Source organism: Osmia lignaria, chromosome 9, assembly GCF_051020975.1.
Source record: "Osmia lignaria lignaria isolate PbOS001 chromosome 9, iyOsmLign1, whole genome shotgun sequence".
Lineage (NCBI taxonomy): Eukaryota > Metazoa > Arthropoda > Insecta > Hymenoptera > Megachilidae > Osmia > Osmia lignaria.
Window position 1 is genome coordinate 8663857 of NC_135040.1, and position 14440 is coordinate 8678296.

The window sequence follows — 14440 nt, forward strand, 5'->3', positions numbered from 1 at the left end:
TAAAAGAGCTTCGTATTCAAAGGGTTGAACCTCCAAAGTATATTCTGAACGATTATGCGAACAGAGAAAGAATCATTTGCGTGTTCGCCGAAACGCAACTGCGTGGATTTGACGTCGCAACTATTTCTTCGATCCTATTAGGAAACGGGGACACCCCTAAAACCAACTCTCCCTGTCCCACCACCCTCCGAGGAGTTTGCGCGTGATCGTTTAACGATCCGCAGCCATTTTGGGCACATGGAGTCGGCGTCGGCGTCGGCGTCGCTCGTCACGTCACCCCCGGGATGTGCGGCTTATCCGGAAACTGCGAAGTAACCCCTCGTTCTTATCAGCCATAACAGATGGCAGTGTTGGTTCTTATCCGGTTTTCCCCGAATTTATTCTCTGATTCGGTTATCAATTTCTTTGTTTAATTTGGAGATAAAAATTCTAAGCCCCTTTTTTGGTAATCCTTGATATGTACAGGTACAAGAATATACTGAAGTATGTTCTTCGTTCAAATTTATATACTGTCATATTCATAAAAATTCGAAAAATCAAGAAATTAAAATAGTAGCTTTTATTACATAAAAATGTAAAATTCTCTATATGAAAGATATTAATTTTGTAAGTCTTTTGTAGTAACTTGCTCCTTCCAAGACCTAGTTGAATTAAAAATCGTGGTTTTGTGTGATGGCGATAAAACAACCACATCTATGAACTACATTCACTAAAATCCACTTGATAATCACCGTTGTTATATGAAACAAAAATTTTCATACTTTTCTACTTTTTATGAGCTAGAAGATTTTGTTAAAAACAATTGTGTTTAAAAAAGACTCCTGTCTCTTCTAAAACGGCATCGCGAGTCTTTAGCAGAGTGGTTAGAACGAAAATCATTGTTAGCAGTAAGATCAGAGCAGAGAGTCGTTGCGAACTTAAACGTCTTGACAGAGTGCGCAATATCGTATTTATTTTATTAATAAATATTATTTTATACCTATTCAATACTCTTTTTCCTACATATATAAATATAAATATAAATACATATTCAAAAATAGTGCTGTACGATGGTTGATCGCACATCATTTTTTATACCCGAAAACTTCTGCAATCTGCTCAACTCCCGAGCCATCTTTTTTTTAATGCAATATTTCTCGAAAATTACACGTTGTCAGCAAAATTTTCGCGGAAGTGATCGGATTTCTTCGTCAACGATAAATCGTGTCGATCGAAAATTACACTCGGAGCGCGGGTAACGTTATTAAAGGAAATCGAGATCCGATCTTAACATCGCGACGTGGAGCAATTTTAGTACTTTGTTGCAAGTTGAGAAGGGTGAGGCTCGTTACGCGTTACGCATAAACGTTGCGGCGGCAAGGGTATGAAGGTCGCCTCCGCGGGTTTATCGATTTAATTGTCGGTAGGACTTAATTGTAGGGGATGAAGAGCGACCTTGAGAAGGGCCAACAACATTGAAGGCGAAGTTCGAGCGGCCGAGCCACTTCGCTGCGAAAAGGTAATTACAAAACTGACCTACCCCAATGAGATTCTCCTTGTCAATGAAGAAATGTTCCCTTCGCACAGCGGGCTCCACGTAATCTAGTTTTCGTTCGACCGTTTTAAAGAAGCTCGTGTATTCTATGCTTTATATTAAGAGCAACCGGTGTTGAATTCGTGACGCGACTTCAGATTTGAAATAAACTGACACAATTTAAAATAAAAAATCTATGGGTCGTCATTTTTAGCCTAAAAAAATGTTAATAATAAAACAGAATAATAAATATTCGAATGGTATCGAGATATAATATCTAAGGATAAATATGCGATAGCAAAGGGTTAATAAAGTATAAAATAAACATCTACCTAAATTTCTCCACAAAAATGAATACATACAACTTGCACCAAAAATGCTTAAAAATCATAACAGTGTTCCTAAAAAATTCATCAGAGTAAAACCAAAGACAGGGATGAAAGAAAGAAAGTCACTGGCGAAAGGACGAGAATACAAAATCTTTCCACCGCGAAACTGGCGTGTTTCCTTCGATGGGAAATCCGTAAAAAGTCACGATTGAATTATCCTACTGTGCCGCTACGACAGAGCAGTCGACGCTGAGGGATGGAGGAGGAAGAAAATAAAAAGAGAGGAAACAGCCGGCTGGCTGGCTGGCTGGCTAACACGGGGTGGAAAGGAAAACGAGAGAAAATAAAATACATACCCGGCCATTGGTGCGACTTCGTTTCGTACATTTTATTCGAGCCAATTGGATTTATTTATGCGGGTGGGTAGCAGACAGTAGTGGGGGTTGAAATGTCAGGCCAGAACGCGCAGCCGGTAAAGCAGTCTCGCTTCTTTTTCCACCCCCACCACGCCCTTTCACTGTACAGGACCGCACTCTTTATTGTATATTTAATTCCACGTTGTTTATCTCCGTCCTGTTCCTGTTCCGAGCTCGAACTGATATTTCAACGGGGTGAGTGCCGTTAAGAGGAAGAAGATCGGTTACGAGGGAAACGGAAACGACCAAATATTTATAACGATCATGTTATTGCCGTTTGAATACTAACGATGAATTTTTCGCAAAAACGATTTTACCTTCTGTTATCGTGATCGCTTTGAACAAAATGTAGGTCAGTAATGATAACCTTCGTCGCGTTTCGTGTTGACTAACTTTACACTACTTTACAGTATTGTTTTACAATAACGATAGAATTTGGAGTCGTGAGGTCTTGTTTCATTCTTTTGTTATGAAACAATGAAAAATTAAATGTTTTTGAGAAATATAAACGGTGTATTATAGAAGATGAGTTATAATTTTAATCTTCATTATGTCATATAGAATTTTTTGCACGTAACAAATGACCTTTCAACAAAACGAAGAAAAAGTGGTATTAAAATAAACCGAGTTGCTCTTCGATCCAGCAAGAAAAGTCAGCGACTATAATTCGACCTCGAGGAAAGAAAGGGCACGTTACGAGAGGGAGAGGATGGGGTGCTGGCTTACTTCCGGTTCGTCTATTCGCGTCACCATACGGCACGAGCTGCATTCTCACGCTCATTTGCATAGCCGGCTACACATCAATATTCAGGGAGGCCGGAAAACGGGCCCGTTTTGCATACTGGACCCCCCGCTCCTGTTATTTCTTCTTTCGCATGGATATCCCGGTGGGGCATCGCGACTTCGATCCTGAGAAAAAGAACCGAAACGATGGGATCCGACGGACCGTGGAATTTAATATGGCAATCGATTGAGATTTAAAGACGTCTTCGGTGAACCGTGGATCGGGATCAGGAAGATGCAATTCGATTAGGGGCGAACCCTTTTCGAGATACCTTTCCTGCATAAATGTTAGTAATTTAATCCTTTTACCGAGGCATCTGCTGTGCAATAAGTCGATCGTTAAAAATTCATAAATAATTTTCTTTACTACTTATTTTCATGCTACCAAGAAAGTCTTTATCGTATCATTCTGATCATGCTTCGGTGCGTTCACTTTTTACCATTAATTCTTAGTTTCCAAACAAGAGGATCAGGTATAGTTAGATACAAATTATTATTTGAGCTGGCATATGCACTTGAAAATTTCAAAATGTTTTATTATTATTCTATGGGCGCTGATTGGATTTAAAATTGGGGGTGCTAAATATTTGTTAAAAATAAACATATCTAACCTAACGAACTTTTTCACTCAGCTTTAAACTATCAGCCTACTCCAAAAATTATCATATTCAAAGAATCTCAATGTCAGAACCATAAAATTCTTCCACCCTTCTCAATTCCCACAACTCGATCGTACAGTGGTGATCGATCAACAATCGAATGATCAAAGATGCGCCCTTAAATCCTACTTATGGTACCAAGTGTTCCACATCGAAACCCGAAAAAATTTCCTTCCAAACCCTCCCCTTTTTGCCGGTTGAGTTTAGCTCGACGACAAAAGATCGCGGAAGTTCGCGTTGCACACACGCGCGTCTCCATAGGAAGGAAGGCGGGTTGCGTAATTTAAATAATTCAGAAATGACCCTGACCCCGGTTAGGCCGCGGGCTGACCTGCAGTCGGCGATTACAATCACAATGCATCGTCGAGTTCTCAGGGTAAGACAGGTAGCACGCCGGGCCCGCATACATTAGATCGAAGCCATCCACCGTGCGTCTATACACGCAGAAGCGTGCTCCCTGTGACGAGCAGTGATTTTATGCACGAGAAACGTGATTTTATGCTCGCTGCTATTCGCTAAACGTAACATCAAGCCAGTCTCCTTTTTCCATCCAGCTCCGTAGCTGGCGCACATTTAACCGGACCGAACGATTAGCATAACGACGAGGCGTTTCGTGTATCTTGCATGGAAATCCCACGGTGACGGCGAGAATTTCCTTGCCTCCGATCCTGCTGATTCGAAACGACCAAACGGAGAATGTCGTTTTGTTGCCGAACGGTTGCCAATGGAAATTCGTGAGAAATCGTGGTTTGGATGATGATGACGGTGTTGCAGATCGTAACTGGGTCATGGTAAAATAAGGGTGGTATTCGTGAGAAATCGAGGATGAAGATCTCCGAAAGATCAGAGTTATGATTTTGATAGGTAATTTACTTTGAGAATTCTTCAAATTGGAACAATAGAAACAAAGAGAATAGAAATCTTTCTGTACTGGAACACTGCAAACTATTGAAATAATTATAGAAATAAGTAATGGAGTTCACTAGAGCCTAGACCCTAGAGTTCTTATGAAAAAAAAAACGACCTCATTTATCTATAATTCCATCTGCCCATAATCGTCTAACATAGAAATCGATTCGGAACTCGTGTAAACTGACCTCTTACGATTAAATCGTGCAACCAGTACTAAAAGCCCGGCTAGACAATCGGCTCAGAGGCGAATTATACGCGAACAACAAGCCTCTGGCCAAAGATGGAATTTCGCAATGTTGAGAGCAAGCAGTATAAGGGGGGGCGGGAGGGGTGTGTATTCGCAACGAGCGGAAGATTTGCGAATAATTAGGTGGGCCGACAATAGCCGGGGTCCCGTGGCAGACCGGATACACAATGTGGCCTGCCACCGGCGGAATAATAGACAGAGAAGAACGACTCTATGGGGTTTTAGGATTCGACGGACATAATGGCACTGGCCCATTGTCTACGTAGCTGCAGACTGCCAACATCCGCTTTCGAGGGCGGCTACGTCGGCTCATCTGCATTCCAGCCTTCAACCCTTTGACTGTTTAGTTTCCAGCATTGTGGATGCAAATTTCGCCGCGATCCAGCCGATGTTCGATTGTCATCGATCACGTGAAACGGTACCCGTTGCTGCACGAGATCCTGATCGCCGTATTGTTCTTAGGAAACAGGAAGCAAACCGTGAACAAAGAGGCGCAGGGAGTTGGATCGTTACTGTACGCGAAATACGGGTTTAATATTGCTCTTCTACTAATCTTTAGTAAACGTTGAATTTTACTAGAATTTTAATTAATTTGAACGAATTTGGTCTGCAATTTTAATTACTGCATTTATGAAATCTTTCCTATTGCTCGATGTAATTTGAAATTAATATAAAAATTACTACAGTCTCCAATATGGGGAGATTGTAATTTATAAATTAAAATTTTACATATTGAAATTAATAATTTCAACTCATTATTGAAAAATTGGATATTCCTTAACATAAAATACGAATATTAATATATGTACTTACTTTTTGCTTATCATACAGTATCACGAATATGTGACCATATTAATTAACCCTTTGTGGACAATCGGTTTGTATATATTTTCAAATAAAATCATTATAACTTTTAATTTCATACATATTTGCAGTGTGTTTTATAACACAAATTATAACTATGTGCAGTCCATAGTGATTTATAATACATATTTTGAGAAATAGAATTATTATTTATGTTACTTTAAATAATATACTTTGTCAAGTTAAATTATATCAGTGTATAATATAATAAGTTAAAGGGTATCGCGTCCTCAAAGGGTTAAATGCAAAATCATTCTCTGCCTCGGTGTATCATGCATTCCGCGACACCGTGTATAAAAGTAAAATTACTTTGAAGAAAAGGTACTTACCTCAGGATCTGTTGAATCTGGCCGTGCAAAAGCGTAGAGGGATGCAAGCTTATCGTAGAGATTGGCGCGATCGTACAGCGTTTTGAAGGGATTCTTAGTGCTGAAGAAATCCAGATCGACGTCCAAAATGTAAGGAGTATCCCGTTCGGGAAGATACTGTCGTAGAGCTGAACTAATAGCAGTAAAATCGTCCCTCTGGAACATTAATGAACAGAAACAATGTTAGAAAGATATTTATCAATGGAATAAAAATCAACTTCGTTTACTTTTTCACCGTGCCCACCATTTTGTGATACTTCCCGTATCACCATTTTGTGATACGTGTATGTTCCCTTTCGAACATACAGATATACGTTTTACAATAATTTAACAGTGTAATCGGCTCATGTTCACTTTGGGGAAGGACCGATATTAATAAGTACCATATATATTTTGACTCTACTCATTAAACGAAGTCGATTAACACCACTCTCGATATGCGAAAACAATCTGTTAAAAGGTTACGTGACAACTAATGTTACGTTATATCTCTATGGACGAGGTTGAAATTGGATGCCAGACGCAAACAAACAGCAAAACCACATTTCACTGTTTAGAAAATAAATACATAAGATGTGCGTCGTAACCTTCGTAAACGAAAGCTTGATTACTTTGAAGGTGTTCTAGAAGCAATACGCTTTGACTATGGTGATTTTTGCGAAAACTACATTTACTAATAAAAACCTTTTTTACGTGTCGATCCATCAATGTTGTACATAATTAATAATAAATATACAGTAGAAAAGAAAAATATCCTTTTTCAAACCAAAGAGTAATATTCGTATTGAATCTACATACATGATACGAATGACACAAATTAATAGGTTAACAATGTGCTATTAACAACAATCACAAGTTCATGGCGTGTTATTACGGAAAAATTAAAGAAACATATGTAAAATGATTAAACAAAACAATTGAAACTATGAATTACCTTCAATAGTGACAATATCTTCAAATAAATATCAAAGATGTCAAGATCTCCCTCACTCGCGAGCACATGGCGGAATAGCGAATGATCCTTGATGGAAAACACGAGTGACGTCAGAAGCGCGCGATTTAAATGTGGAATTTGAATAACATAAACTGTTAGAATCTTTCGTTAACAAATTTAAGCGTATAATTTTAATCGAAACATTCTTGGATATATTTTCTTAATCTGAGGCACTATTGAACCTGTATCTATAACTTGTCAATTAATTATTGTTCCTCACATAAATTCTGTTAATGTATAATTATCATCCAGATCCTAAAATCAACATTTTGCTCTGTCGATTCCTAAAATTTACTATTTTGTTAATAATATAAATTAAAAAATACTAATGACCAAAAAACATCACAAACGACCGCAATTTTACAACTCATTAAACACAATTTACAGTAATGCTGTTTCTTTTGCAATGCTGGTCGGCGGATATTGTTCGAAATGAGGCTAAACGGAACGTGCAGAGGGGATTTTTTGTGACTCGCAAAAAAACAATGACTGCACTCGAATTAATCCTGTTATAATTGATACTCGTCCGGCACCGGAATCGCAATTTGCATGCGTTCACAACAATGAAACGTGAACAGGGCTCGCAGAGGGTTGCAGTTGTCGATCGAGGGGGTGGAGATCGGACAGAAAAGCGAAGCCAACGATCACTATGGTCAGCGACTCTCAAACGTTTAATACGAGACCTTCGATGGGCCGGCTGTTCTGTTTTCCTTTCTATTGCTGTCTCGAGTGTTGCAGTAATGAAATTTAATTACACTTTTTTTCCCTTCGCGTTGAAGCTGAGAGCGAACTTTTGACGTTCGATTCAGTTGAAAAAGATTTTCGAATACTGATAGAATTTGGTCGCTGTTTTTTCATATAAAGCGAATGACATTAAAGAATTATTCCAATCAATATTCTTTACAAAATATCTTTGAAATAGTTCACCAACAAATAGCAACCAAAGTCCTAATACAGTGCTAAAAATTTTAAAATACCTTTCATATTCTTAACACATTTTACCAAATTATTTCAGCAATTGTTCAAAAATACAAAAGAGAATTAAAGAACGACTGCAGAAAGTATTCCAAGTGGCGTCCAGAAGAAGAAAACAATTCAGTCTATTCTTCATTAAAAATTTTTTTAACCAAACTTGAAGTGTTCCTGGCAAAAATTCGAAAAGTCCGAAACGAAACCGCACCGGGCAAACATTAGAAGCTGCAGAATGCTCGCTCCGCCGGACATATTCATTTGCATTCACCTAACATCAGCTTTCTCGTTGCTCGGGGTTCCTTCTTCTTGCAAGCTGAGGGAGAAAACAAGGGAAGGGAAGAAGAACGAGGTTCTAGTTGAAGCGAGACCGATCGAAAGAGGTGCGTTCATTTCTTTTTGTTTTCCCTCTTCTTTCTGTTCCTTGCTCTCGTGACAAAGCACCGTTCTTTTACGCTAAACTACCAAAGCTCTTTCTGACTGAAACCCGTTTCCCGTTTATGCGAACCGAACCGGCCAGGGTGATCCTGACTGGAATCGAGAAAGGACAAAAGACGCTTACGGAATCCCCCGTTGCGCTTAAACCAACAACTCTGTCCAACATACTCGTTGCAGTGACGTTTGTAGAAAAAAGTAACGTCGAATATTCATATTTTCCATCTTGTTTCTCTTTCATTTTCAAATCAACATAGTAACACCTTCTCTATTGGTACTTCATTATTCAAATAAGTGTTTTCTGCATCAGCTGCATTTCTGATTGTGAGATACGTGTGGTGCATCTTCATTTAATCCTTTCTGTCGTTTACTTGTCCTGCTGAATACTTTGTTAGGATATCATTAACAGTCGACTTTCCAATTAATAATGAAGCAGGAATTTTACGAGAGGATTTACCACTTTGTGATAATTCAATCACATTTCGTCACAAATCAACAGACGTGTTTCGACACATGTTATTATTTCGACGACGTATTTACAACTGATCTCAATGTTTCTGCGGATCAACATTTAAATGTGAACATTTAGAGACCTTGAATATATCAAGATACAGAAGTGGCCGGAAACTTTTAAATGCACTACTTTAATAATTATGTATATAAATAGATTCGATATAAGGAACAGTATTATATTGCTGCATTATTTTTCTTTATTTCTGATACCTCTTTATTCAATATTAGTGGGAATTCTTTTAAATATCGCTTTTGAAATGTAAAGCGAAAAATATAACTGACCGGAAACTTTTGCACACAACTGTATGTTAATTTCCATTTCGAGCAGTGAAGATGACACAGTGACATCACGAACGTATGAGTACCGCCTTAAAAAGGCGGTATATGCCTATATATATTTTTTTCGTTGGTACATATTCTTTTTTTTCCAAGCGTACCTTCGCATGAAAAATTCATTGATTATTTCCTTCGTGATGATGTGACCACGCTCGCATTGGCATAAATCTAAATACGAGTACGTAATCAACGCTTAACCGCTCGTTTTATGGCAAAACGACTAATGGCAATTGTTGTCTTAGCAATCAATCGATTATGAAACTGAAAGCCTTTGAACAGGGCGTAGCATTGTTCAATTTTTTCACTGATTTTACGATCTGTATATTGCATTTGAATTTCAATCTATCTAATTACTATTATGTTTAAGAATAGTAATAATTATGTTTGGAACAAGTTTCGTTGGAATAAAAAGAAAGACCGCACGTCAAGCACTTTTTGACAAATAATTATTTCATTCAAAGCACATCAAATCTGACGTCTATCACCTAAATGATATTTTTTATCACCGGTAAAAGTTTAGAGGTACGCATTAGAAATACTAAAATGTATAATTTATAACGTGGCTTAATTTTCCAGCTTACAGCAAATAACAGCCTACTGATACATTATTCATGAGGCAAGTTATTTAAGACCTCATTGGAAACACAAAATCGTTTGCTTTTAAATAGGCATTCTGAGTTTCTAATCTCATACGGTGGACGCGGACATTAGAATTAGAAAATAAAACTTTCATAACTTGGTGTCAGTTCAGTTATTTCGATTGCAGTGATGTCAAAGTGCATTCGAAGCAAAACTAAAATCATGGAAATAATAAAATCTTATTGAGTAAACCTTATTTAGAATTTTAATTAAAATCATTCATTGAAATGTTCACTTCTCCTTAACGTAATAATCGAAGACACGATCGTACGAAGCATAGCAATCAACGTGTTAATAATTCCTGATGCAATGCATCGTGGTAGACACGATCGTTTTCATCGCGCCAGTAAATGCGTTAATTCCCCTATTTAATAAACGTAAACAAGCCATCAAGGCAACCATTTCGGGAATGCTGCGAAGTCGCGGCCCCCGCTCGTGAAAGCGTAGAGCGGGGCCAGCGACATCGCGCCACTTCGGGTCAAGACAATGCGTCGATTTGCATGCGGCACCGCTCGGCTTAATTGCGCCCGCGACACTGCTGTGATGGACGACCGTCTGTTCGGTTAATGCGCATGGAAATGCCTTCGGTCTGGCCTGCCACGTGCTCCTCTCACTGCGGACGACGAGTTCCTCGCTGGCCGAAAATATCTGTCGAAATCGAACCGACGGATTATCGCGTTATTGCACTTACCGAGCGGGTGCAACGCCCTGTCTTGGATTCCTCGCGTCAACCACGTAAAATTAGCCGACAACTGGCCGTTGAACGAATTTTTCGTTAGGTTTTGGATGGCACTTTTGGAATTTCTCGTGGGAGTCAAAAGAATTAACATAGGAAAGACGGTTTCTTCTTCTTATTTTGGGAGGGTTGAAAAATTTTGTAAACGAGTCAGACGAGTATAGCATTGTCCCCTTTTTTTGGTGGATGCCTAATATTACTTAACACATTCGAGCCTAGTGGTTTGGTTGCATTTGGTTTCAAAAATATATATATATTTTGTTAGCAAAATGATAATGAATTTATGACAGCAAAAGTGTGATTCTATGTTTGTCAGCTTAATCTTTGAAATGTATTTTTAAGTATTAAAAATGGCATCATCTTATTAGTAAGAAATACATTTTACACCAGGAGGTAATTTTTCATTATTAGCAGATACGTGTTAATGATAAAGTGTGAATCTAACTCCTTTTTTCAGTTTCCTATTTATAGGAGTTAAAAGATTTTGCTTGTACCTAGATGTCATTTAAAAAAAAATAGGGAATTTGTAAAGCCAAAATCGTGATTTTGTATTTATTTTGTATCATTCCCTTTTAGTGTGCACTGTTAGCACCAATTCGAACGGAGGTGTCATTTTTATTAGCACCTGCTAAGCTTGATAAATTAGTATAACTACTGTTCAAAAAAAGTTTTAATATCCTGCTTGATTAATAACTTAGGGAATGAAAATTAGATTCTATATAGGATGTTTACAAAAGTTACAATCATATTTATACTGTAGGTAAAAAAATTCATATAATTCTATATTCAAAGGAGCTATAAATATTCAAAAAGTCGTGATGAGGGTGTTTTCTTGAACTTATTACAACTCAGTTTATTATTATGAGTTTTATTTTATGATCAGTTTTTATTATGGTCTCAATACAAATCTTATTAATGGTTACACAGTAACAGATGTAAAGTTGTTTCTTCAGCAAGTTCTTGCTGTAATACAAGTTATGATAAATGAACATAACTGGACTCTTACACGTTCGCAACTTTTTTGAAACCTTCTCTCACTTCTAGGATATATGTATAATTATGCATTTCTGATTTCCCAGAACCTACAGATTAATGCTATGAAGGAATTTCTCTTTATGATTTTTATGTGGCCAGAAAATATGTATATCTTTCAATGGTGTCTGTTGAAATTGTTATATGGGATAAATGGATGCAGTATGTAAAATTTTGTAAAAATATATAAAATAATTATTCTACATAAATATACAGGAACTTTGATATATTTCTTCCTTCATTTACGTGATTTCCAACTGCATAAAGGAAACCACATGGGACAGATACTTGGCATACTTAAATCAAGGATTGAGTTTACTTCTTTCCGGGACATTCATCGTTTCTAACAATGAATAATTTTCATCCAATAAAAACCATCTTTGCGGATTGTATCACGGTACCATTAGCATTCTTATGTATCATTATTTCGTTTCCATAGAATTACGGTGACTACCGACGTAGCCGTTAGGGCAATCTTACAAAGTTGCCTGAAAAAGGACACGACACCAGGGAAATTCCTCTCCTAATCAGCTTGGCTATCGCGGCCGACCGATGCAAGCCGTTCTTTCTTTGTTTCCTGTACCGATGATACATCGGACAGAATTGCTTAACCCGTCGGTGAGTCATTAGAATCGAATACTACGTACGTACTCGCAGAACGGGCTTTGTGGTCCGCGATGCTCGTCACGCGTACGTGCCCGCGAGATAACAGTGGCTCGATGCAAATGAAAAATCGCCTGACAAAGATAGAGAATTACAGCTGTTGCGCAATCGCGTGTTTAATGATTTCGATGTACCAACTAAAAATATAAAACCTCCTCGTTTTCTATTCGCAGACAACGGCTGCTGACTGTGCAAAATAATTTAGGAACCATTCGACTGAAACGTTGAAAGTCGATATAGTAATTGGATAAACAGATTCTACTTTAACCGTCCAATGGCGATGGCTGGGTCAATGATAATCCGGGTGCATTGATTAAAATCATGCACTCAAATTACCAAATGGAGGACTGAAAATTTTTAGAAATTACGATCAAAAGGGATTTAAAATTAAATTTCTACCTTAAAAAATTATATTTGGGAGCTTTTATGATATCAGTTTTTGAATTGCGATTGCTAGATAATAACTTTGTCATTCGCAGCAATGTTGCAATATCTGAAATCGCGATCACTGAAAGGAAACTTGAATTTTGCATAGAAGCAAGTTAACAAGTCGCCGCGTGGATATTTATTAGGGACACAGATCTAGATCGCTGGTTCGCGATTTAGTTCAAAGATCATTCGCGCGTCTTAAATCACAGAGAACATCTGCACGGTGGAATTCGAAGATTGCGCACAACGCTTGAGCTTTTATCGCCTTGTAAACTGGGACGAGGAAGAAGGGAAAAATTAATCATGACATTTCAAAGAACCGCTCTCAGCGAGACGCGCAAGATACACGATGTATTCAATTCAAGAAAGCATTTGAATCAGCCGTCAAGAAATGTTTTAATGATTTTTTGATTAACCGTTGCCTTTTTTAGAATACTTTAAATTATTTCTGGAGCATCGAGAAAAAGATATTCAAAAGAAAACACAATTTATAAATAGATAAAAATATTTAAATTTTAATATTTTTCAATAGTGTGGGAGAAATTTGAGTACCAAAGGTATTTTGATTTAAGTTTAGAAGTTTGTTAATGTTTGAAGTATTATCATGCCACACTTTCTGCTATTAAAATGTTGCTCAAATAAAATTTAACAAAACCTGCTTGAGGTGGTGCAGGCTATACGAATTCCACAAAGAGATTAATGCTACTACGATTGCTGGTAGAAACATGTGAAATTTCTTGAAGAAGGTATTTTAAGTGGTAGAAGACATCAATCTTGGTTGTTGGAATTCAAGCAAATATTTTAAGTCAAATAGTTCTTCAAGAAAGAAATTGAAAAATGAATACAAGGAAGGTATACAGACAAAAAATAATAAACAACATATTTTGCAATTAATCAGCAGAATTAATTGAAAAATTTAATGTTGTTTAATGAATTAAAATTATTTATGAAATGATCTAATTAAAAATGATTGCAAACAGAAGAAAAAATTAAACTGTTTTTTTATGTGTTATATGATTATTAATTAAAACATTTTTTCTATTTGTGACGGTGGTAGCGAAGTGTTCCCATTTCCGCTGTAAAGGAGCCTTCGAATTTTAATTCACAGGATGGAGTGGTTTTGTAGCTGAAACTGGTCGACAGATTTGCCGTGCTAGACTGTATTTCAACACCCTTTTTAATATTTCTCGACTGTTTCGCGGCCAGCCCAGCCGGTATTCCATTTTCGCAATCAACGGCTGCGAGACGACCTATCGCGTGGCAGATGCAACGCCGATCGTGACGTATTGTTCTCGCACAAGGCGAATTAGTTCTACGTACGGCAGACCAGAATTCATGGTGTGTTAATTAAAACAATACCGCCTGGTGCGAATTCAAGTCACTTGGAATTCGAATTTCGCGCGCACATGTCACACCTCGGCCCTTTCTTCTTCATCGTATTGTGTAAGGGCCGCAAATTAATCCCTTCGGTAATTGCTCTATCAATTATACGAACAACGATCGTGCAATTTTCTTTATTCTCTGATTTTGGACATGACTGAATTTAGAATTGAAAGAGGAACGGTTTAGAATTCTGAATGTAGGATGTGAAATTTTTGGAAAT

The 14440-nt window shown here is 37.6% G+C and overlaps 1 protein-coding gene across 4 annotated transcripts in view; it reads right to left on the reverse strand.

The window, feature by feature from the left end:
- Positions 1–14440, reverse strand: part of MESR6 (misexpression suppressor of ras 6) — a 564119-nt gene that overhangs the window by 184951 nt on the left and 364728 nt on the right. For all 4 annotated transcript variants that reach the window (XR_004581823.2, XR_004581821.2, XR_013062752.1 and 1 more), the window contains exon 5: positions 6053–6247. Coding sequence is in view for 1 of the 4 variants with exons in the window: in XM_034327697.2 (XP_034183588.1) it covers positions 6053–6247 (195 nt within the window). In the remaining 3 variants the exon portion in view is untranslated. The remainder of the gene's footprint in view (positions 1–6052; positions 6248–14440) is intronic.